General features: G+C 35.9%; 1 protein-coding gene across 2 annotated transcripts in view; it reads left to right on the forward strand.

Moving 5' to 3' along the window:
• The window catches only part of MAN1A1 (mannosidase alpha class 1A member 1), a 164,693-nt gene that overhangs the window by 113,909 nt on the left and 24,362 nt on the right, over positions 1-26,422 (forward strand). For both annotated transcript variants that reach the window (XM_078054798.1, XM_078054799.1), the window contains exons 7-8: positions 23,013-23,136; positions 25,066-25,159. In XM_078054798.1, coding sequence (XP_077910924.1) covers positions 23,013-23,136; positions 25,066-25,159 — 218 coding nt within the window. The remainder of the gene's footprint in view (positions 1-23,012; positions 23,137-25,065; positions 25,160-26,422) is intronic.

A 26,422-nucleotide genomic window follows, 5' to 3' on the forward strand; every position in this document is an offset into this window, starting at 1 on the left:
TAGAATAGGGTTAATCAGATTATTTGATCTTGAACTAAAGACAAAACTTTCTCCAATGAAGTTATCAAGGAATAAATATGCTAGTAAAGAATCAATACATACTTACCAGAAAGGTGTATTTCAAGGGTCTCTTTAAACCATTCACAAGTCTGATAAGTTTAATATTCCAACATTGCTTAACTTTCCATTGAATGTGTTAAACTAAGAGCTAGAAAATCAAGCATTTTTCTAGTCTCCTTTTCACTCCAATGGGTATTTTCACATATCTAGAAAAATTTTGGTTTTCTAAGGATTTAAAAATATGGAGCAATGAATACTACAGGTGTATTTCTCTATAATGACAAATTTTCTTATAATTTTGATGAATAAATTAATCTTTATTTTTTCTAAATTTTAAATTTTTTAAAATATTATTTTAAATAAATTTTCATTTTTTCTGATTATAGAATTTTAATCCAGTGTAAAGACTCAGTTCCCATTTCTAAAGAGACAACAATGAAATACACTTCTGTGCCATTTTTTTCTTTCATCGAGTTTATTGAGGTATAACTTACATACAAAACACATCAATTTTAAAGGTAAATTTCAGTGAATTTTGACAAACATACACCTATGGTAACCACTAGGACAATCAAGATATACAACATTTCATCATTCACAAAACTTTCCATGTGACTCTTGCAATCATTCAGTCCCCTTCATCTGACCCCCCAGGCAATCACTGATATGTTGCTGACACTATAAATGAGTTTGGCCCTTTCGAGAATTTTATACAAAGGGAATCATACCGTATGTGCCTTTTTCTGCCTGGTTTCTTTCATACAGCACAGTGTTTGAGGTTCATTAATATTATTCTGTATAAATAGTTCATTCCTTTTTATTGCTGGATTGTATTTCATTGTATAGCTGTGCCATAGTTTTTCCATTCTCCTGTTTATGGACATTGGTGTTCTTTCCAATTTTTGGTGATCATGAATAAAGCTGCTTATGAAAGTTCACGTTCAGGTCTTTATGTGAACATCTTACGTATTCATTTCTCTTAGGTAAATACTTAGAGGTAGAATTGTTGGATCTTGTCAACTTTTTTCTTGTCTTTCCAAAGATGTTTTATACAGCCTCAGAAGATAAAGTATCTAATCTGTCTTTGTCTTGTATTATTTTGTTTTGTTTTGTTGCTGTCCAGGGTAATAAAGATAATATCCCCTTCTGGAGCAACAGTTGGGCAAGTTTGTCCACAGTTCCTTTAAAAGATTAAGGTTTCCTCAACTGTAATGCAAACCAACTACATGTGCAGCGTCTACACAGGCCACTTTACTTCCCCCTGTGTGATATGAGGGCGAGGGAACTGATGCACATACGGAGTTCAAGCTACCCACTGTTCCTCTTTTTCTCCTTTTCTGCATTATTATATTTTTAAATTTTCTTTTAATTTCAGTCCAGTTAACATACAGTGTCATATTAGTTTCAGGTGTATAATACAGTGTTGCATATATATCTATATGTATATTTTATATACTTAGGTATGTATATAGATGTATAGATTTGTGCTAGGGATTATAACCTACTTAGAATTTATATTGCATTTCAGGTAAAATACAGGAACCTTTCAACAGTATTGGTCTTTTAACCTCCCTATCCTTTGGAAAAGAAAAAATTCAGATAGAGAGACAAACAGAGATAATTAGACATACATAGATAGACAAACCTTATATTTATCTCCGTAATTTGCCATTTCCAGTGCCCTTAATTCCTTCCTCTAGATCTGAGTTTCCATCCACAGTCATTCCCTTCAGCTAAGTATATTCTTCTAGTATTTCTTTTACTGCAAGTCTGCTGTGAAAACTCAGTTTTTTGCTTATCCAAAAATACCTATCTCCCTTTCATCTTTGGAGAGAGGTTTCATCAGATATGGAATTTTTAAGTTTCAGATTTTTTTATCAACATTTTGAATATGTAATTCCTGTAAGTCGTGGCCTCCATTGTTTCTCTAAGAAGTCAGCCATTATGTTATCATTGTTGCCCTGTATGTAATTTGCTGTTTGTTTTCTGCCTGCTTTCAAAATTTTCTCATGGTCTTTGGCTAGCAGAAGTTTCACTCTGATGTACCTAGTCAGGAGTAGTTCTCTTTGTATTTATCCTGCTTGGGTTAACTGAGTTTTTTAGATTGTACCTTCCTGCTTTTCACAAAATTTGGGAAGTTTTCACCTGTTACTTCTTCTGATTTTCTTTCTGTCTCTTTTCTCCTTCCCTCTTTCTAGAACTGCAGTTACATTCTGTTTGACTTCTAAATGTAATTCTACAAGTCTCCAAAGCTCTGCTCGTTTATATTTAGTCTATTTTTGCTCTGTTCTTCAGATATGATCATTTTATTGATATCTTCAAGTATGCTATTCCTTCTGCCCATTTCTTTGGCAAGTTGCCCTTTAATTATTTGAATGCATTTAAATAGTTGTTTTGAAGACATTGCTAAATCCGGCATCTAGACCTACTCAGAGTCAGTTTCTTTTAACTGTCCTTCCTGAATATGGGTCACGGTTTCCTGTTTCTTTGCATATCTAGTAATTTTTAGCTAAAAACTAGATATTATTGATATGTTTAGCAACCTTGATGTGTTATCCTGAAAATTATTTTGTTGTTGCTTATCAGGCTGCTAACTCTCTTAGATTCAAACCATAAACTCTGTCTCCCCTACAGTGTGCAACAGCTGAGATTTCTGTGCAGTTTCTCACTTCCACCTGTTGCTGTTTTTTAAATCTGGGCTCCTGGGGGTCTTCCCTGTACCTGTGCAATTTAGCGTTTGGTCAAGGATTTGGGCAATGTTTGTGGCAAACCATCACCAAGCTCTGTCCTCTGATACACGAAATCATTAAGGCTTTTGCTTTCTGTCTCCTGAGTTAGGCACAGGTGTAGGAGTACCTGAGTCAGAAAAGGCAGTAAACTCACAAGGTCTTTCTGGTTTCTGCCAGCTGTTTTCCTGGTGATCCACTGGTATCTTATTTAGTGGTCCTCCAGGGATTTGGGCAGAGATTATACTCAGATTTTTGGTACCACCCCTCTATGGCTCATAAGTTTCTAGGACTACCCCCACTCCACCTCCCTCCTCCTCACTAAATTGTCAGCTGCTCTGCCAACTTTAACTGTAAGCAAGCTGCAGTTTTCTGAGATTATGGAAAAAAGGCACTAAGTCAAATTCTAACCCGTTGCAGTCACTGTCTTTCAGTGGTCAACACTCCTTTAGTTTATGCTTACCTTTGGTCTCTCTAGTGCCTTTAAAACACTTGCATTACACACACACACACACACACACACACACACAGAGGGGGCAGCCAGATTTTATAATCATAACTTACTGGAGTATTTGCCAGCCAATATCCTTCATCATTACTGGAAGCCAGAAGTCCCTCCATTTTTACAAAAATGTTATAAAGAAATTCTTCATGTTATGAAGCACTTTCTTACATGATCTTAATGGCTGCATACTATTGGGTCTTCTAAAGGGACTGTAGGTTTTCAACCTTTCTCTTGTTAGATAGCCAAGTTCTTTTCAGTCTTACATTAGTATAAATAGTACTTGAATGTACAGCCCATGTATTTACTTGGGGATATAAATATTTATACTTGGGGATAAAATTATAATTATTTCTTTAGGGTAAATTTCTGGAATTGGAATTTTTAAATTCGTGTGTGTGAATATTATTAATACTTTTGATACATTTTGCCAAACTTCCCCACAGAATGCTTGTGCTAGTTGTCAGGGCCACCTGGGAAACAAGATTACTTATTTCCCTTCAAGTCACATAAGTTTAAATGTATTATGAGATTTTCTTTTTGCTAAAAGGGTTGTTTGATTGGTTTTTATGAAGCAGGAATAAAGTTATTTCTGATGTATCCTTTTTTGTTTAAACTGTGTCCACATACTGTGCTTACTTTAGCAAAAGTCAAAATTATAATATGGTTACATAATCAAAAGAGTAGAGTGAGTAGGAGCTTTAGTTTATTTAATTTAATTATTAGGCTTTTATTTTATTAATAAGAATACGAAGAAAACTTTTAAATTCTACTTTAGGGAACTAATTTTGTTCAGATAATATTTTAGAAGGAGGTATTCCCTCCCTTCTGTTTTTTTAAAAACTGCCTTAGTGAGATATAATTCACATAGCATAGAGTTCACCCACTTAAAGTGTACAATTCAGTGGTTTTCGTATATTCTCAGAGTTGTGCAACCATCACAACTGATTTCCCTTCCTTTTGAATAATAAGATGAGGATAGAATCCTGGCAATTTTGTGCACATAAAACTATGGAAGGCTATTCATGGTGAAAAAAGTTTCCTAGGCGAATGTCAGAATGAAGTTTAGACAGTGGTATTTCTTCCTTGTTTTTGCTTTTGGATAGAGGTGAAAGGCACTAATAAAAATAAAATGACAACAACCACCACAACTTAAAAATAAACACTGTAAACTTTCCATGTTAGATAAAAGCTATAGTATTTCTCTTATGCTAGCAATACTGTAGCCAAAAGAGCTCTGTAAAAGTAATGGTTCTTCACATTTTGAGGTTGGTGAAATGACCAAAGAGTAGGCATTAGATGATTTGAAGAAATTATTAATGTTCTTTGGTACCATATGATATTATGTTCATGTAGGAAAATGTCTCTACTTTTTGGAGATGAATGCTGAAATATTTAATAGCTTGATGTCTATTATTTCTTTAAAATAATTCCCCAAAAGAATACTAATAGGCTTACAAATAGCTAGGTGAAGTAAATATGGCAATATAAATATTATTAGTGGTTAAACCTAGGTGGCGGGTATATGAGTAAATCTAGATGCCTATTGAACTTTTGCTTTAGTTTACATGTTTGAATTTTTCTATTAAAAATAAAGTTTTAAAAGATGAGTCTGTGAACATTCTAGACATGAAACAAGAATGTGGTTTTAACAGTGTTTAGTCTGCTACTATGTATGTAAAGAGACTTTCTATGATATTTATTCACATTTGTGGTACACACAAAAAATTATCTTTGGAATGAATCAAGAAACAAATGATGCTAATTATTTGTGAAAAAGAAAGAATAGGAAAAGGTGGATAGGACAAGAATTGGAGTAAAACTTTATTTTTTTAATGTTTTTTAATATTTTGAAATGTTTTGTATCTAATAAAAATACATATTGAGGGAGAAAGAATATAGCCTTTAAGAATCAGATCCTTAAAAAGTAGAAAAATAATGTTTTCATTTCAAAAGACTTTCAGGTTGTTTTGATAAAATACTGGGCTTATGGATCTAGTAACTATTGTTGACTTGGACATTTAGAGTTCATTGTTGGGGTATTAAAAAACAGAACTTGTTTTATTTAGTTACAACATATCAATTATTTTTCTTTTTATCTCTTTATAGCCTGTTTGCACTGGGGAGTTTTATCTTAAAGAAAAAAGTATATTATGAGTCTAATCTTTATATATTATTCTGTTTTAATATATATTGTTTCAAATAAATACTGATTGTTAGTACCTCAGTTTCACTGCTAAAAATTCCTTTTGTTCTCCTAGTCTCCTAGATTCTGGAAATTAGCTAATTAACCCCTAACTTACATAGGAGCATGAAAAATAACATGATGTGTTATATGAAAAGAGTGGCCCATACACTGTAAAAATAATCAGACCTAATATGAAATCCCATCCTGTTTCTGTCACTTAACTGAAAACGTTAGGCAAGTCACTGAACTTTGCTGAGTGTCAGTTTCTTCTGGTAAACAGTAAGATAATACTACCCACCTGGTTATTGTAAAGATTAATTTAATTATATAAACAATGTCCTACCTGTCATGCCCTCATTTAAAGGAGGTACCCAATGGGTATTTTTTATAAGATTTATTTATTTATGAGAGAGTGTGCATGAGGGTAGGGGCAGAGGGAGAGAATCTCAAGCAGACTCCCCACTGAGCAGAAGCCTGACATGGGGCTTGATCTCACAACCCATGAGACCATGACCTGGGCCAAAACCAAGAGCCAGTCACCCAAGTGACTGAGCCACCCAGGCACCCCTCCATGTGTATTTTTAAAGTATGAAGAACTATTATTTTTGACATTGGTTTCATTGCTTCATTTATTTACAGGTAATTCTAACAATAATGAAATTTAAACCATTTTGGTGTGCCTGGGTGGCTCAGTTGTTAAGCGTCTGCCTTCAGCTCAGGTCATGATCTCAGGGTCCTGGGATCGAGCCCCACATCAGGCTCCCTGCTCGGCGGGAGGCCTGCTTCTCCCTCTCCCACTCACTCCCCCTGCTTGTGTTCCCTCTCTCTCTGTCTCTCTCTCTGTCAAATAAAAAAAAAATCTTAAAAAAAAAAAAAGAAATTTAAACCATTTTACATGCAAACAAGACATTATATGAAAGTAATTTTAATTAAATTTAAAGTTTAGATTAATTTTTTTTGAGAGAGAGTATGCACACACGTCCCTTTGCACAAGTGTACTGGGTGGGGTGGAGGGAGAGGAGAGAGAGAATCTGAAGCAGTCTCCTTGCTCAGAGGGAGACCATCATGGGCTGGATCTCACAACCAAGAGATCATGCATGACCTGAGCCAAAACCAAGAGTCGGTCGCTTAACCAACTGAGCCACCCATGTGCCCCAAAGTTTAGATTAACTTTTAAAAAATTATTTTACATGACTCTTCAAACTTGCCAAGTAAAATAAATTTCTGAGTTATCAAATCTTTACCCTTTAGAATAAAGCTTTAAACTTTCTTTGGGTTTAACCCATTGATGCACAGTTGATTGGATCAGCAGCTATGGAAATCACGATGTCCTTTATAAGCATTACATATTATCTATAATAAAGTAGTTGGCATAATGAGCAAGTCTGGCCCAAGAAAGATTTCTGTTGGTAGGCTTTTAAAAATCATTCTAGAATGAATGTTGTGGCAAAAGTCCTCTTTTGGCAGGAGATAATTTGAGAGAATAATCTTTCCTAACTTCCTAAGCATATGAATATTCATAAGTAGATGGATTTTTTTAAATAATGATTCATTAAAGACTCATAATTAATTATTTAGCTACCTTGCCAAAAGGATATACTGCGCCTGTCCAAAACAGATTAAAATTTTGTACCTTTGGACAGGAAAAAAAATCACTGGACAAGATTTTTGTACTCTTCCTAATTAATGCATATAAAATGTCATTGGTCTGTGTAGCTGTCTCTTACCACAAGAAATACTTTTTAAATTACCTTTTTCTAGAATACTTGTAAGACATGTAAGAGGTTTCTTGAAGTGCTACATATTTGATAGTTGAACAGCAATTAAATTGCTGTAAAAAAGTTGGCTGTTAACAGTAGCAATTCGTTACATTTTTAACTCTTGGGAATGCCTTACGTTGTTTCATTATTACTTGTGTTATAATTTCTATCTCCAAGTGAACATTTGGTGAATTTATTTTTATTGAGTAGACATCTCTAAAATTGAAGAGAAAAACCCAAAACCATATTTCTTTTGGTTAGCTAAATGTCAGTTGCTTAATGCAAAAGATAAAAATACTTTCTTGGGCTAAACTCTTTATAGTTTCAAAGCACTTTCATGTGTATTATCCCATTTGATCCTGTGACAATCCTACGAGGTGGGTTGTACAGGCATTACCTTCTTTTAAAGGTCAGGAGATTGCTGCCTTAGAGAGTTTAAGAGACTTGCCCAAGGTCACACCTCCAAAATCTCTAAATACATAAATAATACTCAAAAATGATCTGGCCCATTCTCTCATTTACTTGTAGCCTCTCTGTTGTCTAAATTTTTCAAAATGTTCTCCATTGTTGACTAAATTAAACCTTTTTTTTTTTCAATTGGGAAATATTAATGAAACTACTAAGTCTCTAGTTTTGCAGTAAGATGAAAAAGAGAGAGAGAGAGAGAGAAATGCTAATGGAGTGCCTGGCTGGCTCAGTCAGTAGAACATGCAACTCTGGATCTCAGGGTTGTGAGTTCAAGCCCCATGTTGGGTGTAGAGGTTACTTGAAAATAAAATCTTTTTTTAAAAAAAGAGAAATGCTAAGAGAACTTAACTTTAGAATACTTAGATATTCATTAGCTGAAATGAGCTAAGCTACTGAATAGGAGAGCCTATACAATTTTTTTAAAAAGTGATAAATGATGTGAGAAACAAAAATATTTATGGTTTAAAAATACACAATACTTAAATACAATAATACTGTGATGTTCACTGTTAAATCAATTTAAAGAAGATATTGCTCAGATTTTCACAATTTTTAAAACATAATCTTGGGTAAGGGGAGAAGACTTTGCTGTATTTGGAAAGAGAGCACAGAACCCAGGACATATAAAGGGAAAATGGAAATGTCTACCAAATAAAAATTAGTATAGGAAAAAAAATGACTAAAATTAAAAGACAGCAACTTGGGAAAAAATTGCAAAACACACGGTAGATAAAAGGCAAGTTTTCTTTTTTTTTAATTTAGGTTTTCTTTTTTTTTTTTTTTAAGATTTTATTTATTTATTTGACAGAGAGATAGAGAGCACAAGTAGGCAGAGCAGGCAGAGGGAGAGGGAGAAGCAGGCTCCCCGCTGAGCAGGGAGCCTGACACGGGCCTCGATCCCAGGACTCTGGGATCATGACCTGAGCCGACAGCAGCCGCTTAACCAACTGAGCACTCAGGCACCCCAAAAGGCAAGCTTTCTTAATGTAGAAAAACCTCTTTCTTTACACAAAAAACTAATGATTTCTATATGTTGGCTAATTGAACATAATAATAAAAAAATAATAACTCTTTCTAAGAGCTTTAATATAACTAAGGTTGGTTAATGTAGCATGATTTCAGTATTTGAAAATTAGAGAGGTCTACCTGTTTGTCAATAGAGGACTGGTTTAATTAAATGTGATTATCCATTTTATGGAAAATTATTATGCAGCTGTTAAAAATTATTATCCTAGAAAGGTTTCTTTGATGAGCTACTAATTGAGGCAAGTACCTTGCAAAGTAAAGTACATAACATAATCCTATTTTATTGAAAAGAACAAATCCTTGATATATGTACACACCCATAGGTTTGTATGCATGTAGATGAGAACATTGGCTAACTAGGATTGGCAGGTGGGAGACATTATAGGGGAGTAGGAATACAATGTTAGCTTTTTCTCACTTCATCTTTCTATTGTTTCACTCATAATGGTATGTGTTTTTTAAAATTCATTTTTAAATTTGTATGATTTTTCAATTGTGTATTTTTTAATTTATAAAAAATAGAGTGGGAGAGACGGTAACACCCAATACATAAAAAAGACAAGTTCATAAACAGATACTTTGCAGAAAAAGATATGCACTGGCCATTGAACATCAGAAGCTCAAAAAGAAAAATGCAAATTAAAATAACATTGAGATGTTATTTTTTACCTAGCACATTTGACCAAGTTTTTAAAAATTTTTTCTTTATATGTTACATATTATTTTTTATTGAGGTATAATTAACATACAATGTTATATTAGTTTTAGGTATACAATATAATGATTCAACAATTCTATACATTTCTCAGTGCTCATCCTTATCAGTGTAATCATCATCTGTCACCAGTGTTTTTATAGTCTTATTGACTATATTCCCTGTGCTGCACTTTTCATCTCCATGACTTATTTATTTTGTAAGTGGGAGTTTGTATCTCTTAATCCCCTTTATCTATTTCACTCATCCTTCCACCCCAAGTTTTAAAATTTGATAAATGCCCTGAGTTAGCAGCTAGAATATTCCCATATATGTATTGGGGCAAACCCTGTAGAAGGTAATTGGGAGATGTTTATTAAATTTGAATACATAGTTTATCACCTGGAAATTCCACTTGTAGGATCTTATTCTGGAGACCTGCTCATGAATGTGCACCATTGTTAACTTGAGACCAAAAAAGTGGTTAAGGTACTGTACACCCACACACTGGGATACTGGGCCACTATAATGAGGCAGAACAACTAAATACTTCACGTTTTCATGAAACACAGGATATGGTAACATGTACAGTATACTTCTATTTATATTTTTAAAAATTTCATCTAGTGACCATGCGCTAGGAAGTTTTGGGAGAGATTCCAGGAAATTATTAATGATGTTCATTCAGAAATAATAGGATCTGGAGGAAAAGGCAGATTCATTTTCATTGCATAATCTTTTGTGTTTTTTCACATTTTTTGCTGTATACATGTTATTTTCATAATTTTTAAATAATTTCAGAAAAGCCGTAGCAAAAGAAAAGTTTCTCACGTTGAATAAATTGATCCTTTTTATAAAAAGCTAAAAAAAGGGAAAATTAAAATGATCAGATCTTTTTCCTTTAATTGTGAATGATGGTTGTTAATAGCCAAATCAGAAAAAACAGAACTGCTTTTCTTTGCCATGCCCTCTCTTGCCTCAGTCTTTCTCATCTTCTTAAATGGCACCAGTACCCACCCAGCTGCTAAAACCAAAAAAACTAGAAATCATCCTTGATTCCTGTCTTCCCTCATCCCCAGATCCAATTCTTCTGGCAACGCTTACCTCCAGACAGAGCCTAAATCCCTCCACATCTGTCCATTTATTAGCACCTATTCCACCACCATCCATTTCTTGCCTGAATACCTGTTTGCTTGCTTGCTTCCGCTCTTGCTCTCATAGTTTATTCTTCTCATGGTGTCCAGAGTGAACTCTAAAAATGTGAATCAGATACCATCACCTCCCACGTAAAACCCTAGAGGGACTTCCCATTGCCCTTAAAATAAATCCAGATGCTTGCCCTGGCCTTACAGATGCCTTATCGTCTTGCTAGTTAGTGTCCCTGTCACTAGAGTCCCCTCACTGATTGTCCCTCAGCCACACAGTCAGACCCTTGTTTGCATACTTGGCAGAATCCTGCCTACCTTCGGTCACTTTCAGGAGCCACTCCCAGGTCCTTACTGATAGGTTCACTTTTATCTTGTTGGTCTCAGCTTAAAAATCTCCCCTTGGTCTTTCCAATGAGCCCATCTAAAGAAGCTCTGTGTCAGACTCTGTCACATCATACTGTTTTATTTTCTTCTTAGCACTTCACATTACAGGATAATCGTGCCATTTTTCACACTGGCATTCTACTATTAACTGAAGTAGGTAATCTTAAATTCCAAGAATGTACATTTTCCCCATGGGATACAAGAGAACATTTTCATTTTGAATAGAGAGGTGGGCATAATAGCCATAAACATTGTTATTGTTCTTAAATTGGCATTCATGGAACAAGAAGGCACTCATCAAAGCTGTAAGATTTATTTTATACCAAGAGTGGTCTCAATCCATAAAAACCTGGACCTTCTAGTTCATTGCTTTATTTCACAACAGTTCATTTCAGACCAGATCTATCTGGAAGTCTGGTTTTACTTAGTCCTAGACTAATTCGTCCTAAGTGAAGCCTCTCCCCTTCCATTCCAGATTGCATTATCTCACAGAGATTCTTTTAATGACATCACCAAACATCCTCAGTGAGTTAAGAACTAGTGTTTGGGGCCCACTTACTACACAAAATTTTCTGGGCCAACACTGTACCCACTGCAGTGTAAAGCCCAGAGTCCATTAGCCGGAAGGTAAAGAAAGTTTTTTTTTCTCTTTTTTCTTATAGGTAAAATGGATGATTATCATTTCCAATTTCAAAGTACTATTTTGATGTTTTAATTTTTGCATTTTACCTAGCTAACACACATTAAATAAAGATTTTCAAAAGCCACGATTATATCTGCCAACACTCATATATTTTGAATATTTCTTCTGGATAATAGGTAGTTTTAGTGTTGAAATTCCTCCAACCATTTATTTAATATTTTGAAACATTTTTAAATTTTAATATCAGCATTAGGAGGCTACCACAAAGTTCAGATTATGTAAACTATCCGTTTTGATTATTCTTACTTTGTAAAGTTAGTTTAGTTACTTTTTTTAATTTTATTTTATTATGTTATGTTAGTCACCATACAATACATCATTAGTTTTTGATGTGGTGATCCATGATCCGTTGTTTTCGTATAACACCCAGTGCTCCATGCAGTACGTGCCCACCTTAATACCCATCACCGGGCTAACCCATCCCCCCACCCCCTCCCCTCTAAAACCCTGTTTGTTTCTCAGTTTAGTTACATTTTTCAGTATCTTTTTCCTATAATATAAAGAATCTTAATTGCTGAAGACATATAAACATGTTAGTTAAAGTTAAGCATAAATTAAAAGTGAATACATATAAAATATTTTAACTATGAGTAATAAACCTTGTTTAGAGTAATAACTGAATTTTATAGAAAACATTTGGATTACAGTAATGTTAGAAATGGATTTGTTGCTGAGATATATAAATGCAACAAACATCAAATTACAGTATCTGTGTGACTATCTATGTGGGTGGGGGAGGCAGTAAAGAAATTGAATTGTATCTCTGCCTTTAGTTCTTACTCTCCAGTTAGGGAGATAAGCTAAAGCATGTAAAAAATTAAATAACAGAGAAGATGTCACAAGGCAGCAGACAGCTAATTATACACAGATGATCCTTTAGCACTGACTATATTTATATAAGGATGTCACTGACAGCCAAACAGAACAGACACTGATTTCAACTGCGGTGGTCTGTTGAGAAGGATACCTGTCTTTACTGTTTGGTCTTCCTCAGCCAGGTACTCTTCCTCTTTATTCTCACTGGCCTCTTCATTCTCTTGTCATGATTTTTTCTTATCTTTATGTTCTTAAGACTTTAGTTGCCAAACTGTTTCATAACACCTATTCCAGACCCTATAAACCATAAGTTGTAGGCAGAAGGCAGGAAAATGAGAATGAAGTAGTTTGATAGCTTTACTCTCCAGCGTCTGTTTAGAGTAATCCCTGAATCTGTTTGTTCTTACCACAAGCTATGCACATATTTTTGTTTGTGCGATACTTCTTACGTAAAATTCAAAACCAAGAAAAGCTACCATTTTAAATTGTAAGGTGGTTTAATTAACCACAGAGTTTCTTTTGGTTGGCTAGAGTTGCATTACATGTTAAAAGGACTATCTGAATTTACATAATGCAGCTTAAAAGAACACACTAATTATTGGCCCTGATCACTTGGACATTATCTATTTTCTTGAACTTTCTCACTATCAATTCATCCTTGGGAATTTGAATAGCATTTGTAGCATTTAGCTACATTTTCCCACTACAGGTTCCTTAATTTAGCATTTATTTTACTTATCTTGACCTAAAAAGAATCTATTGCCCACTCTGAAGTATAGTGATAACTAATTTATTAAGTAAACATCAGGGAACGAATCTTTCCTAGTTACTCCCAAGTAGTTTAATATCTGGAAAAGACCTACAGTGAGGATCTGTTGAACTTGGTAATGAAATATCAATGTATTTCATATACCAGTCAGATGAAGCTCACTTCCTTTCATAAAAGTTTAATTAGACCCACTTGATTTCTTTGCCAAAGACCTCTCTGAAGAATGCCCAAAGGAAAAACAGAAATGGTTCACCAAAAATTGTTTTGCTTCTACTCAGGTGCATGAACAAAAATTTAATTGAGTTGCAATTAATATCCCAACCCTCCAAAATTTCAGAGCAAGCCACCTTGGCCAGTAAGATGCTGCAAGGATAGGTAGATTTAAGCAATCTCTAGGTAAAGCCAGACCCTCCACACATGCTCACTGAGAAATCCCATTGATTATTTCAACTCCAAAGTCAGGTGGTTCTTTAGTAAACTGAGGATTATTATTTCAGTGTTCCTTTTCTAAGTCTGTATTCTAGATGTAATCATTATCACTCCCAAAACTCTTCTTATATATATACTATGCCTTCAGAGAAAAGTTACCTGAAATTTGATAATAAGGCAAAAAGGTGGGTATGCTATCATGTCATGTTAGGGTAAAAGATTATCCAGGGAATTATATTTAATTCAAATCAGTATATACTGTTGATTGAAGGTCTAGAGCTAATGAGGTAACATGTCAAGTTGTAGAATTTTGACGAAATGTAGATTTTGTAGGGGTGCAAATAATTTGGTGGAAAAGATAATCCAAGAGTAACAGTTTGTGACTCTCTTGGACATGACTTAGTGTTGTCGCTAGGCTAGAGGGGTATTCCTAGCATTTCCTAAAAACAACCAATTTCTCAAATGGCCTTTGATTGTTTTATTATCTTACTGGTTCCTTTATTAATTGAGTTCAATAAAATATTTGACATCTAAAAAAGAAGAAACCTTAGAGTGTTTCCTATAGTGTTTGATGTTAGCATTGCACAGTATCTGGGACATGGAATGCACTCAGTAAGTTCTGGTTGACTGACTGGCTCCATCTGACTTGACTTTGGCAAGATGTACCCCCAAAGTACTTATGTTTTAACCTGTTGGACAAAATCATTTACTATTATCCTCTTATACCTCAGAATAGAAACTAACATTAGTTTTGGCATAATTGATAGTGAACTGTAACTATTCCACACCTTCAGCCATGTCTGGGTCTTAAGATCAATGGTGCCAGGATGCCATGAACAGACATTTTTCCAAAGAAGACATCCAAATGGCCAAAGACACATGAAAAAGTGCTCAACATCGCTCGGCATCAGGGAAATCCAAATCAAAACCTCAATGAAATACCACCTCACACCAGTCAGAATGGCTAAAATTAAGTCAGGAAACAACAGATGTTGGCGAGGATGCGGAGAAAGGGGAACCTTCCTACACCGTTGGTGGGAATGCAAGCTGGTGCAGCCACTCTGGAAAACAGTATGGAGGTTCCTCAAAAAGTTGAAAATAGAGCTACCCTATGACCCAGCAATTGCACTACTGGGTATTTAGCCCAAAGATACAAATGTAGTGATCTGAAGGGGCACCTGCACCCCAATGTTTATAGCAGCAATGTCCACAATAGCCAAACTATGGAAAGAGCCAAGATGTCCATCAACAGATGAATGGATAAAGAAGATGTGGTATATATATACAATGGAATATTATGCAGCCATCAAAAAAAACCCGAAATCTTATTTTCCTCATTGTGTAAACATTGATAGGTATGTGACAAATGGGAAAAAAAAAATCCAAATAATAAAGTGGCATATTGGTGTTCAGCAATATAAAAAAAAAAAACAACAATGAAATCTTGCCATTTGCAATGATGTGGATGGAACTAGAGGGTATTATGCTAAGCGAAATAAGTCAATCAGAAAAAGACATGTATCATATGATCTCACTGATATGAGGAATTCTTAATCTCAGGAAACAAACTGAGGATTGCTGGAGTGGTGGGGGGTGGGAGGGATGGGGTGGCTGGGTGATAGACACTGGGGAGGGTATGTGCTGTGGTGAGCGCAGTGAATTGTGTAAGACTGATGAATCACAGACCTGTACCTCTGAAACAAATAATACATTATATGCTAAAAAAAAAAAAAGAGAGAGAGAGAGAAGATAGTAGGAAGGGAAAAATGAAGGGGTGTGAGTCAGAGGGGGAGATGAACCATGAGAGACAATGGACTCTGAGAAACAAACTGAGGTTTCTAGAGGGGAGGCGGTGGGGGAATGGGTTAGCCTGGTGATGGGTATTAAAGAGGGCACGTATTAAATGGAGCACTGGGTGTTATATGCAAACAATGAATCACGGAACACTACAGCAAAAAATTATGATGTAATGTATGGTGATTAACATAATAAAATAAAATTAAAAAAAAAAGAAAGACCTGGGGGAATGGGGAGATCAATGGTGCCAGACTTTTAGCTTTCATGGACCACATAAAATTGCCCTAATTATTGAGAGGCTGGCTTTAGATTGCCAGTGTTTTCAAGAGAAGCATACCAAAACAAAACAAAACCCTACCTATTATCATCATCATTTTATTTAACAAGGAAAAGCTTAATGTCACAAACTAGGAAAGACATAAATTGGAATAAAAGACAATCATTTAAATTGAATGGCTGTTTATTTATCTCTTTGCCTTTCATTCTATGGGTCCATGGGTCATCTATGAATCAAGATAAATGAAATCAGTACAGATTCCAGGTTTTTAATCCTTCAAATTCTGCTCTTCAGCCTCTTTTTGTAACCAGAATGGCCAGGATTGCTCCCTTCTAGATCCTCAGGGACAACGACTCTGCTTTATACACCCAAAGTCTAGTCCCAAAGTCTAAGCCAGTACGGAGAAACAAAGGTGTTTAATACATGCTTCATTTTTCAAATCTAGCCTTCATAATTATTTACCACCCTGTCCTTCTTTTCCTCACTTCACCATATCTCAACTCTCAGAAATCACAACTTCAGAATACTTCAAGTTTGTGATAGAAAGCTAGTTATTAGCCTAGAAAAGAAGTTTTTCTTAAATTGGCTATAAAGGAGCTTGTGTGTGGTAATGCTAAGTACAGGATTATATCATTTAGATATAAGTTAGGGGTAGGAGCCAAAAACAGACGTTTCATTATTTTTTAAATTTTATTAAATGAAGCATGTATTAAACACCTTTGTTTCTCCGTACTGGCTTAGACTTTGGGACTAGACTTTGGGTGTATAAAGCAGAGTCGTTGTCCCTGAGGATCTAGAAGGGAGCAATCCTGGCCATTCTGGTTACAAAAAGAGGCTGAAGAGCAGAATTTGAAGGATTAAAAACCTGGAATCTGTACTGATTTCATTTATCTTGATTCATAGATGACCCATGGACCCATAGAATGAAAGGCAAAGAGATAAATAAACAGCCAAATTTCACTGTAATCTTGGATCTTAAGTAACATCTTAGAAAGATGATATGTGTTAAAGTAATGAAACAATGTTTCTAAATGTCTGACAAAATAATATTAGTGAGTTACCATTTCTGAAGGTGAAATGTAGTATGCTCCTATTCCATCCTGAGGTTTATTAGGAAAGTGTCTGGATATAAATGCTTGTTTGTAGCTCCTCTTTCCCCAGTTTTAAAGGACTTGATGCCATGATTTACAGCAGATGAATTTGAGCTATCCCAAGAATTCTAGAGGCTACCAAATGTGGCAAGATGTAATAGGCCCACACGGTTAAGAAATAACTCTGTAAAAAATAGACATTTATGCCTCCAATACATTTTCCCAAATCCATCCTCATTATCAGTTTAGATAAATTAACATCTTCCAGCTAAAATCTATGTAGACATTTTTACATGAAAAATAGTTAGTTTTAAAAAAGAACTAGACCTACCACCAAATTGTTTACAGCGACAAAAAATAAAATAAAAAATAAATTGGTTTCAATGTCTATCAATAAGTATACATTAAAATAAATTAGAATACAGTTGAACCTTGAACAACATGGGTTTGAACTGCGTGGGTCTATGTATATGTGGATCTTTTTCCAGTAAATACAGGACGGTACTGTAAATGTATTTTCTCCTCCTAATGATTTTCTTAACATTTTCTTTTCTCTAGCTTACTTTACCATAAGAATATGATATATAATACATGTAACACGCAAAATATGTGTTAATAAACTGTTTATGTTATTGATAAGGCTTCCAGTCAATAGTAGGCTATTATTAGTAAGTTTTGCGGGAGTCAAAAGTTATACGTGGATTTTCAACTGCAAAGGAAGTCAACGCCCCCGACCCCTGTATTATTTGAGGGTCAACTGTATATCCATTCAATCAGGTACTATTCACTCAATAGCAGTGATGTACATTGATCAGTATGGGAAATATCCATGAAAAATGTGATGTATGTTTAAAAGAACATGTAGAATATAATTCTTTCTTTTTAAGTACAGTAAAGTAAATGTGCATGCATGCCCACACATTTTAAATGTGTTATAATGCTTTCTACTCAGTACTACTAGCCTTTTTGGAGTGTTCCCCAAACCTAATGATAGGGTATCCCAGTTTGCCCAATAACTGGGCAGAAACTGCATTCAACTTATTTGCAGTCTGTTGATTGTGGTTAGCAAGGAGATCTTACCCAAAGGACAGCTGGAAAACAGAATTTTAGCATCTTTGTACCTGTGGAGCAGATTATTTATGGAATTAAAGAGGCCTTCTCACCATTTATATTTTTGCAAACTCCCAACTTCTCCTCCAATCCTAGATTGTCAAGTACAAGGACAGCAGTATTGTCGGAATAAACTAAAATAATAAGTATTTAGTTTCAATTCTGTTTAAAATAACTACCCATAAGCAAGCTAGCTAATTTTAAAACATTATTTTGGCCTTTGGTTAAAAAAATTAAGTGTGGAGATTCTTTAGAGATCTAACCCACATGCTGCTGTTCAGGAGCAGTAAACCATGAATTGTGAATTAATTCAATCATACAGCTGCCCTTTATTAGCCACCATTTCCCTGTGGATAGCTCTTGGGGAAGTAGTCCTCCCCAGTGGAATTTTCTATGGTTGAGCTATAATAGAATCTTGACTAGTCCTAAAATGCCATTCCCTGGAATTATTAGTCCAACTCTCAGTGAAGTCTTAGACTACAAACTTGGAAGATCAGCACTGTGTGAATCTGTTCAGGAAGGAGGCATTTGTAATAAGTGAAGCTGAAATGGCTTAATCTCAAAATCAATTAGCTTTGGGAATACAGTTAAATGAAACAATCGTTCATGAACTTTCTAATTATTCTTTCCTAATTTGTGCTAAAATCCAAAAGGAATAATATTGGATTATCTGCTCTTTTGAATTAAATATCCCTGTGTGCCCCTCTATTTGCATATGTAAGTAAGGCTTTCCCATAATATAAAGAACGTGGGGAATTTTTTTCTTCCACAACTTGTTAACTCCATAGCCACAAGGAGTAACCTGTGTTCTTGACTTTGAGCTTGAAGGGCGTTTGTTTACTGATCAGCTAATCAGAAATTATTCAGACAAGAATCCTCAAGAAAATTGTTTATTGGGCCATTTCCCATTTGGCATAAAATAGCAAGCAGCAAGGAAGAATAAATTGAAACTCATAGCTAATCAAGACTGTATAACTATTTAGTGCTTTGTTAATATATTCATCTGGCAATTTTTTAGAATTGTTTCAGTTCTGTAAATTCTTTACTTGTTGAGTTTGATTATACTAAGTAGCCAAATGTATTTTTTAATGATCTAAATTGTGTCTGGGCAGTGACTATAACTTATCACTTTGGGTACCTCAATTTAAGATTATTTTGAAGGGATATACCATCAATCCAGAACAACCCTCCAGCTACTTGATTCATTACAAGCTCTAAGAGGAGTTAGCAGCTCTCCCATGGGATTCAAACGTGAATAGAATAGCAATACTAGTAAGGTAGTTCCTTTCTCTGGTGTTATTAACCATTCCTAGGAAAAGAAAACAAGCATAATGCCCATTGCTTATCAGAGCTATGAGGTCAGTAAATAATTTTACCTTCTTGTTTTTGAGTGCAGTAGGATGTGGAAGTATATTACCACTGCTAATAAACTACATTCAACTCATACTCTCTAAAGCAACAGAATAGTATTTCACATTTTCAAAAGAATCATAGTGACTCAGTTTTTTTTTTAAAGACACGTTTCTAGTTGCATTTGACAAAATCAGTTATTTCTTGTTGTGATGTTTTATCTTCAAAGAATTATTACCTTTGTAGACTACTGAAAATTTAAATTAAAAATTGAAAAATATGTATTAAATAGTACTCCAATTTAAAATGGAAGAACTGGGGATTGGAGGAAACAGACATAAGTGAAATTAGACTGACACAGAAGTTTGAAGTTCGACTCCAGGATTCTTTGAACCACTCACTTGGCAGTTTCCCAAATCATGTTAATTGCCTTTTTGTGTATACATTTCCATATGCTGACTCACCGCTTTGGCTTAAGCTGCAATCATTGTAACAAGATTGGGAATATTTAAATATTCTTCCCTTTTATGCCTGCCTGATGGAACTAATAGTTTCTGAACACAAACTGTTATTTTATTTTTGAAATATTTTTCTAAAATATTATTAGTGTTTATAAAATAGATAAAGATAAAATAAAGAACACCATGACTGCCTTTAAAATATTGTGATAAGGGAACTGAAGTTGAAGACATTTTAAATCCCCTACTTTCTCAGATGAGATTGATCTCAACCCAGAGGTCTAGAAAGCTTTAGCATTTGGTATCATGGGATGCCCAGGGCCCCAGACCAAACGAGCAAAACTCGCTCTGCACTCACTTTCCTGTCATAAACCCATCATTTTGATGTCAAATGCCCAATGTCTGTATATATCAGTTTAGAAATTAGAGCCATACAAGTATATAGGTTCCTCAATAGACTTTTAGAAGTTAGAGACAAAAGACCTTAGAAATCATTCTGTGAGTGTCCAAAACTGGTTCTGATTCAGTACACATGTGCTGTGCAAACAGGCAGCCATTTCCCCTATTACACACGTATTTTAGCTGTGATGGCCTATGGTGTGTGCCCCACACTCTCCCCGAGACCAATCTCCAGTCATTGCAGCTTTGCCTAAGAAAAGGCAAATGACCTTATTAAATATCTAGATATAATGATGCCCTCTCTGACTTCTTGAAACCCTGCTTTCATTTATATTTAAGAGCTAGCACAACTATCGATCTTACAATTTTACTGAAATACATTAATTCTGTAGGTTGAAAGAATGGTAACCAAAGCCATTCTCTCATATAAATATACCTGTATTCTAAACCCAGCTTTCTTTCTGTTAGCATGACATATCCTTTGCTAGTGCTTTTACTGTGCTTGCTCCCTATATAATTAAACAGTGATAAAAAAGTGTGCTGTTTTCCTTCAGATATGAATGTGTGCCAAGGAGGAAGAGGGAATATATATAACCCTTTTTCAATCTTAATTTTTTTTTAATCTATTGAACTTTTTTCAGTATATCACTGGTTTTCTCTTAATTAACCACATTAATAGCAGGGAACAAATGCATGAATACAAAAGTAATTTGCATTTTATTTTTGTACATATATATTACTTGAGTTTCTCATCTGAGTGTGCCAACACACCCTCATACCCTGAACTGAAAAGAACCAGTCTTTGAAGACCTGGAAACTAGGCTGGGTTCCTAGTACACTATCCTCTTCCTTCTCCATGACAAAGTCCTCATTCCCTCTTAACTCTGATATTGTGGCTTTGATTTTAATAGTTTCTCTAGAACATAGAAATTTTTAGTTTTGCTTAATTTGGTTTATTGACTTTGGTCAGTGATAAAATGTTTGGAATAAAAAAAAATGTCATGACAACAAATTAATGACCAATTACTGTGTGTACTTGCCATATGTTAATAAAATTTGAAAGTAGTTGTTCATCCTATTTGGATGATTGGCTATTCCTTTCATCTAAGCCAACCATGAAAATAAAAACTGATTTACATTCCCAGAACTGAATAAATATAAGGCATTTTTTAAAATAAATGAATATGTGATTTTTAGATCTCTTTTATTTCTGTTTACTTTTTTATTATGTTTACTATAAATCTATGTTTGAAGATAAAATCTAGGTTTTGCTCTAAAAAGACATGGAATAAGAGTGAGGCCAGCCTAGAATTTTAGATACCAGTTGTCCTTATTGTTTTCCTTTTCTTAAACATTCCTGAGCAGAAGTTAAGACAGCTGGAAGGGTTTACCCAGAGTTGTGAATGATCTAAAGCAAAAAAACAGGGAAGGAAATCTAGGGGACACCAAGAGCAGTATTCAAATGGAGCCAACTTGGAAATGGAAGAAAGTGAGAAATCCACAAGCCGCCAAGACCTGGCCCCAATTGAATCTCATAGCCTTCTCTTGGGCCACCTTCCCTTCCCTCCATTCAGCAGCATCAGGGGCTTCTTTTAGTTCTGGCTAGCCCTTCTGTGTGCTCTCAGTGTCCAGATGCTCCCTCTCACCATTCTTTCCTCACTAATTCGTATTCATTTTTCAACAATCAACTCAGCAGTCTCCTCCTTGAAGAAGCCTTCTGTGCCCCCACCATAAAGGATTGCATGCCCTGGCCCTAGGTGCTCAGAGAATTTTTCACACACTTATCTTGGCACTTACCATATTTAATTGGAATTATCTATGCTTAGGTCATTCTCTCACGTTACACTATAAGGTCTTTAAGAGAAAGGTGATTTATTCATTATAATCATCTTTGTAACCCAATGCCATGCAGAGTCCCTGGCAAATGGTAGGCATGCAATAAATGTGCGTCTGAACTAAAACCAAAATATGGGTTTTCAGCTTTCTGCAAGGCAATTTACTGGTCAAATCCTTGACTTTATTCTTTATTTCAATTATCACATTAAGTCTTGACATTTTAAGTGGCTCTCCAAAAATAAACTGTACCCAAGAGAGTATGACCATGTCTCAAAAGCCACTTTGTGTGTGTGTGTGTGTGTGTGTGTGTGTGTGTGTGTGGATGTGTAGGACTCAAAACCATTTCTCCAAGATGAGGCATGAGGCATGAGGCAGTAATTTTTGAAGCTCATGCCTTTTGACCCCTTTCAGATTTGAATTACATTAATTGTGTTGAAATTCCTGAACATAGATTAAATGTGTCAGGGAATAAGTGAGGGCCCTGGAAAATATACTTAGAAATAGGGAAAATAGTGTGGGGGAAAACAAAACAAAGTCTAGTAAGTGGAGGGAGGGTTTGGGGAGAGGTGGAGTGTGTATATAATCAATGAATCTTTGAAATTTATCTTATATCAAAGAAAACTTTTAAATATAATGTGAATATCTATAATAGTCCATGGACTCTGAGACTGAAATTAATTAAAATGTTGGAGGGCTTTATGTGGGATTTGGGGTATGTTGGGGGGGGGGTGTTTTGTGTTCTATTTGGAATGGGTGTGCATCTCTATATGACACCTGTACCTTCCAAAATATTTGTCTGTTAATCAACAGCAAGCACATAGCAACTTTTTTTCTGACTTAAGTCAACACTGATTTTCAATTTGTAGATAAGAGTCAAAGCCTGAAACCAGCAGCCAAAGATATCCAGATAATTAGCTGAGGTGCTATTATTCAAAAGCTGTCTCTTTCACTTCTACTATTTAAAGCTGCAAGAATTGGAATTAGTCTGACCCATAACTGTTCAATCTCTTCTCTTCTTTAGTGGGATTGGAAGGAACTGGCCCTGGGCCTCAGGAGGCAGCAGTATTTTGGCAGAATTTGGAACTCTGCATTTGGAGTTTCTACACCTGAGCCACTTATCAGGAAACCCCATCTTTGCTGAAAAGGTGAGATTCTCCAATACACCTTGCATTGCAGAGCTGTACTTGTGAGAAACAGTATCCTCTCCTTGAAGATTTAGTAATATTAGACGTGGAAAAGAACAACGAAGTTTAATACAGTTCCTTATGAAGTTTTATTACGTGCAGCATTTCATTTTACCAAACTGTAAACCCACAGTCTTTCCATGGCATCATCTAACTCCGTGTGAGACAGCATGATGTACACGTCAGATTCTCCACACCTCAAGCAAGTCACTTTACCTCTCTGAATTTTTTTCCTTATCTAAAAATAGATAATGTCTGGACTATATGAAGCAAGTATGGGAAAGACCTTTTAAACTCAAAGTATAATACAACTTCGAGTATAATACAAATTGAATCTGTTTCTAATTTTCAAGAAACAAACCCATAGATATTTGAGTAAATTTATATTCACCCCACCACTCTGCCCTTAGCTTTCACCCCATTTGTAGCTCCCCTTTATAGCAAAATTTCTTGAGAGAATTGTCTCTGTTACCCCCCCTCTTGTGTCCCCCGCTCTTGAACACTTTCTAGTCAGGCTTTTTTCTCCGCCACACCTGTCTCAGTGACCGGTTAGCTCTGTGTTGCCAGGTCTGGTGATCATTCTCAGCCCTCGTCTTCCTCACCCTCTCAGCAGCTGACACACTTGGTCACTTCCTTCTCCGAGACCCTGCACGGGGCTGCAGGCATATGGTACTACCCTGGTTTGCCTCCTTCCTCAGTAGAGTGCTCCTTCTCAGCCTTCTTTGTTGGATCTTCCCCAATGTCCCAACCTCTAAATATCAGAAAGCCTCAGGACTCAAACCTGGACCTCTTCTTTTTATGTTCACTGTCTACATGACTTCATCCAGTCTCATGGCTCCACATATGGTCTATGTGCTGTTGTTGACTCCAAATTGATCATTCCAGTCCCAACCTGTCCCACACTCTATATCCGACATTTCCACTAAGAGGTCTAAAAGACACCTGCTACTCCAAATGCCTCAGACTCAATCCCCAGACCTGTTTCTACTGCAGTCTTCATTGTCTTGATAAATGCCACCTCAGTTTACTCAGTGGCTCAGACCATGGATCTTGAGGTCATCTGGTTCCTCCCTTTTGGGAAACCTTAGGTTGAATCCATCAGGAGATGTTTTGGCTCCATTCTATTTCTCTGCTCCCACCCTTTCCTGGGACCCTAACATCTCTCACCTGGACTCTGCAGTACTCACCTGAATACTGCTTCCTCTCTTGTCCCCTCAACCACACGAAACTTCAATGGCTTCCCATCACACTTGGAATAAAATAAGCCTTCATTTTGGCCCGTGAGGCTTGCATGATGTGGGCCCCGACTCTCTCTCTCCTCTCTCTTTGACATTCTCCCCTTTGCTTCCTCACCTCCAGCCTCAGTGGTCTGGCCAAACCCACTCTCTTCTCAGGGCATTTGTGCTTGCACCTCCCTCTGCCCCCGTTGCTCTTCCTCCAACTTTCTGCATGGTTATTCCTTTGCTACTTTAAGTTTCAGCTCAAACCCTCTCCCATCAGGCTCCCCAGACCTCCCTGACTAAGCGTGCAGCCTCACGACCTCACATCACTCTGTCCCATTGTTCTCTATAACTTTTTCATAGCATCTGTCACCACCTAACATATTTATGTACTTATTATCTGTCTCCTCCCACTAGACTGCAAATTCCAAGAGGGTAATGACTTTGTTTATCCACTGATAGATCCCTAGTTCCTTCTTTGGCATCTGGCAGATGAGTGTGACTGTATTCACTTACTGCGATTATTTTTGTAAGCTGGGGGCGACTCTTTGTTCTAATTCTTTTAAATCAGTCTTCTTTCCTAACATGGAAAAATATAATGGAGAAAGGGAAGAATGGCACCAAAATTGTGTTTTAGATTTTCATAGTAACATCTCATTTTCTGTTGTAGGTAATGAATATTCGAACAGTACTGAACAACCTGGAAAAACCACAAGGCCTTTATCCTAACTATCTGAATCCCAGTAGTGGACAGTGGGGTCAATGTAAGTCAAAAGATTAGCATTGTTTTAGCTCTTTATGATACCCAGCACTGTTCTAGTAACAGAGAGAAGGAGTACAAAAAAGCACAAATCTTTTTTGGGGAATGTTTCAAAAAGGGGAAAGTGGGCATGGTTCCTTTACTAAATAGGCTTCTCGTAAGAGAGACTATAAATGTTACCAGGGATCTAGATTGTTTGTTTTTCGTGCATAACTGTGAGTATGATGACATGTAAGCACATTTAAATTATTAATCAGGAAGGGAAGATCTGGTCGGGTTGTGTGGGGGATGTTAGCCCATAACAAGCCGGTCATGTGGATAGAAGGGAAAATTGTTCCTTTGTGCTATTATAGACAATCAGGGTTTTGCACAGAGTAGCTAGATCATTCTACCGTATAGCATTTTCTCTTTTTCTTCTTGGCTCCAAGATGAGAGAGGAACCTGAATCTTTAAGGGTTAGGAAATTGAAAGAGCATACAGGGTATTTTCTCTACTTAATTTTAAGCCAGCAGATAATGGTTTCTTCCCAGTAGAATTATCTTCAGATTAGGAGAAAGCATTATGCAAGAAGCCCTCACTTCAGATCCCTTAGGGACTTTGACCCTGGTATGAGGATTCAGAGTAGTTGAAAGAAATGTTCTCAAGTTGATTTGGAAAAGCAGTGGTAGATTAACACGGCAACTGAGAGCGAGTACAGAATACTAAGTGAGCTGCCTCACGGTGCTGGGGCTATTAGCAGTGCCTTACAATTTTATTCTAATTTGAGTATTTTCTTTATATTTAAAATTATATTCTTAGATGAATATGCCCTACTGTTACTGTAGAAGTACTTTTCTTAAAGAATAATTTAGTAGAATAAAAATTATGCTAAAATCTCTGTCTGTAGTGGCTATGGAAGGCCTAGCCGTTGAGACTATAAGACCAGAAGGTTGCCACTTAGCCAAGTGTGGTCTGCAGATCACTGCCTGTCGCTGAGACCGTTCACGGGGTCCCGAAGGTCAAAGCTATTTTTATAATAATACTAAGGCTTTCTGCCTTTTTACTGTGTTGACATTTGCACTTGTGTTGCAAAAGCAGTGGTGGGTAAAACTATTGAGGCAGCAGGGGGAACCATGGCGGAGGAGCCAGATAGTACTGATAATTGTATTCTTCACTGACAGTAAGAAATAAAAAGATGCCAGTTTCACTTATGAATATTTTAAATGAAAAAAAATTAATTGAGTCTAGTAAATCTCAGCCATCGAGTACACTTCTTTGCTGTGTAATA

The sequence above is a fragment of the Halichoerus grypus genome, chromosome 9 (assembly GCF_964656455.1).
Source record: "Halichoerus grypus chromosome 9, mHalGry1.hap1.1, whole genome shotgun sequence".
Classification (NCBI taxonomy): domain Eukaryota; kingdom Metazoa; phylum Chordata; class Mammalia; order Carnivora; family Phocidae; genus Halichoerus; species Halichoerus grypus.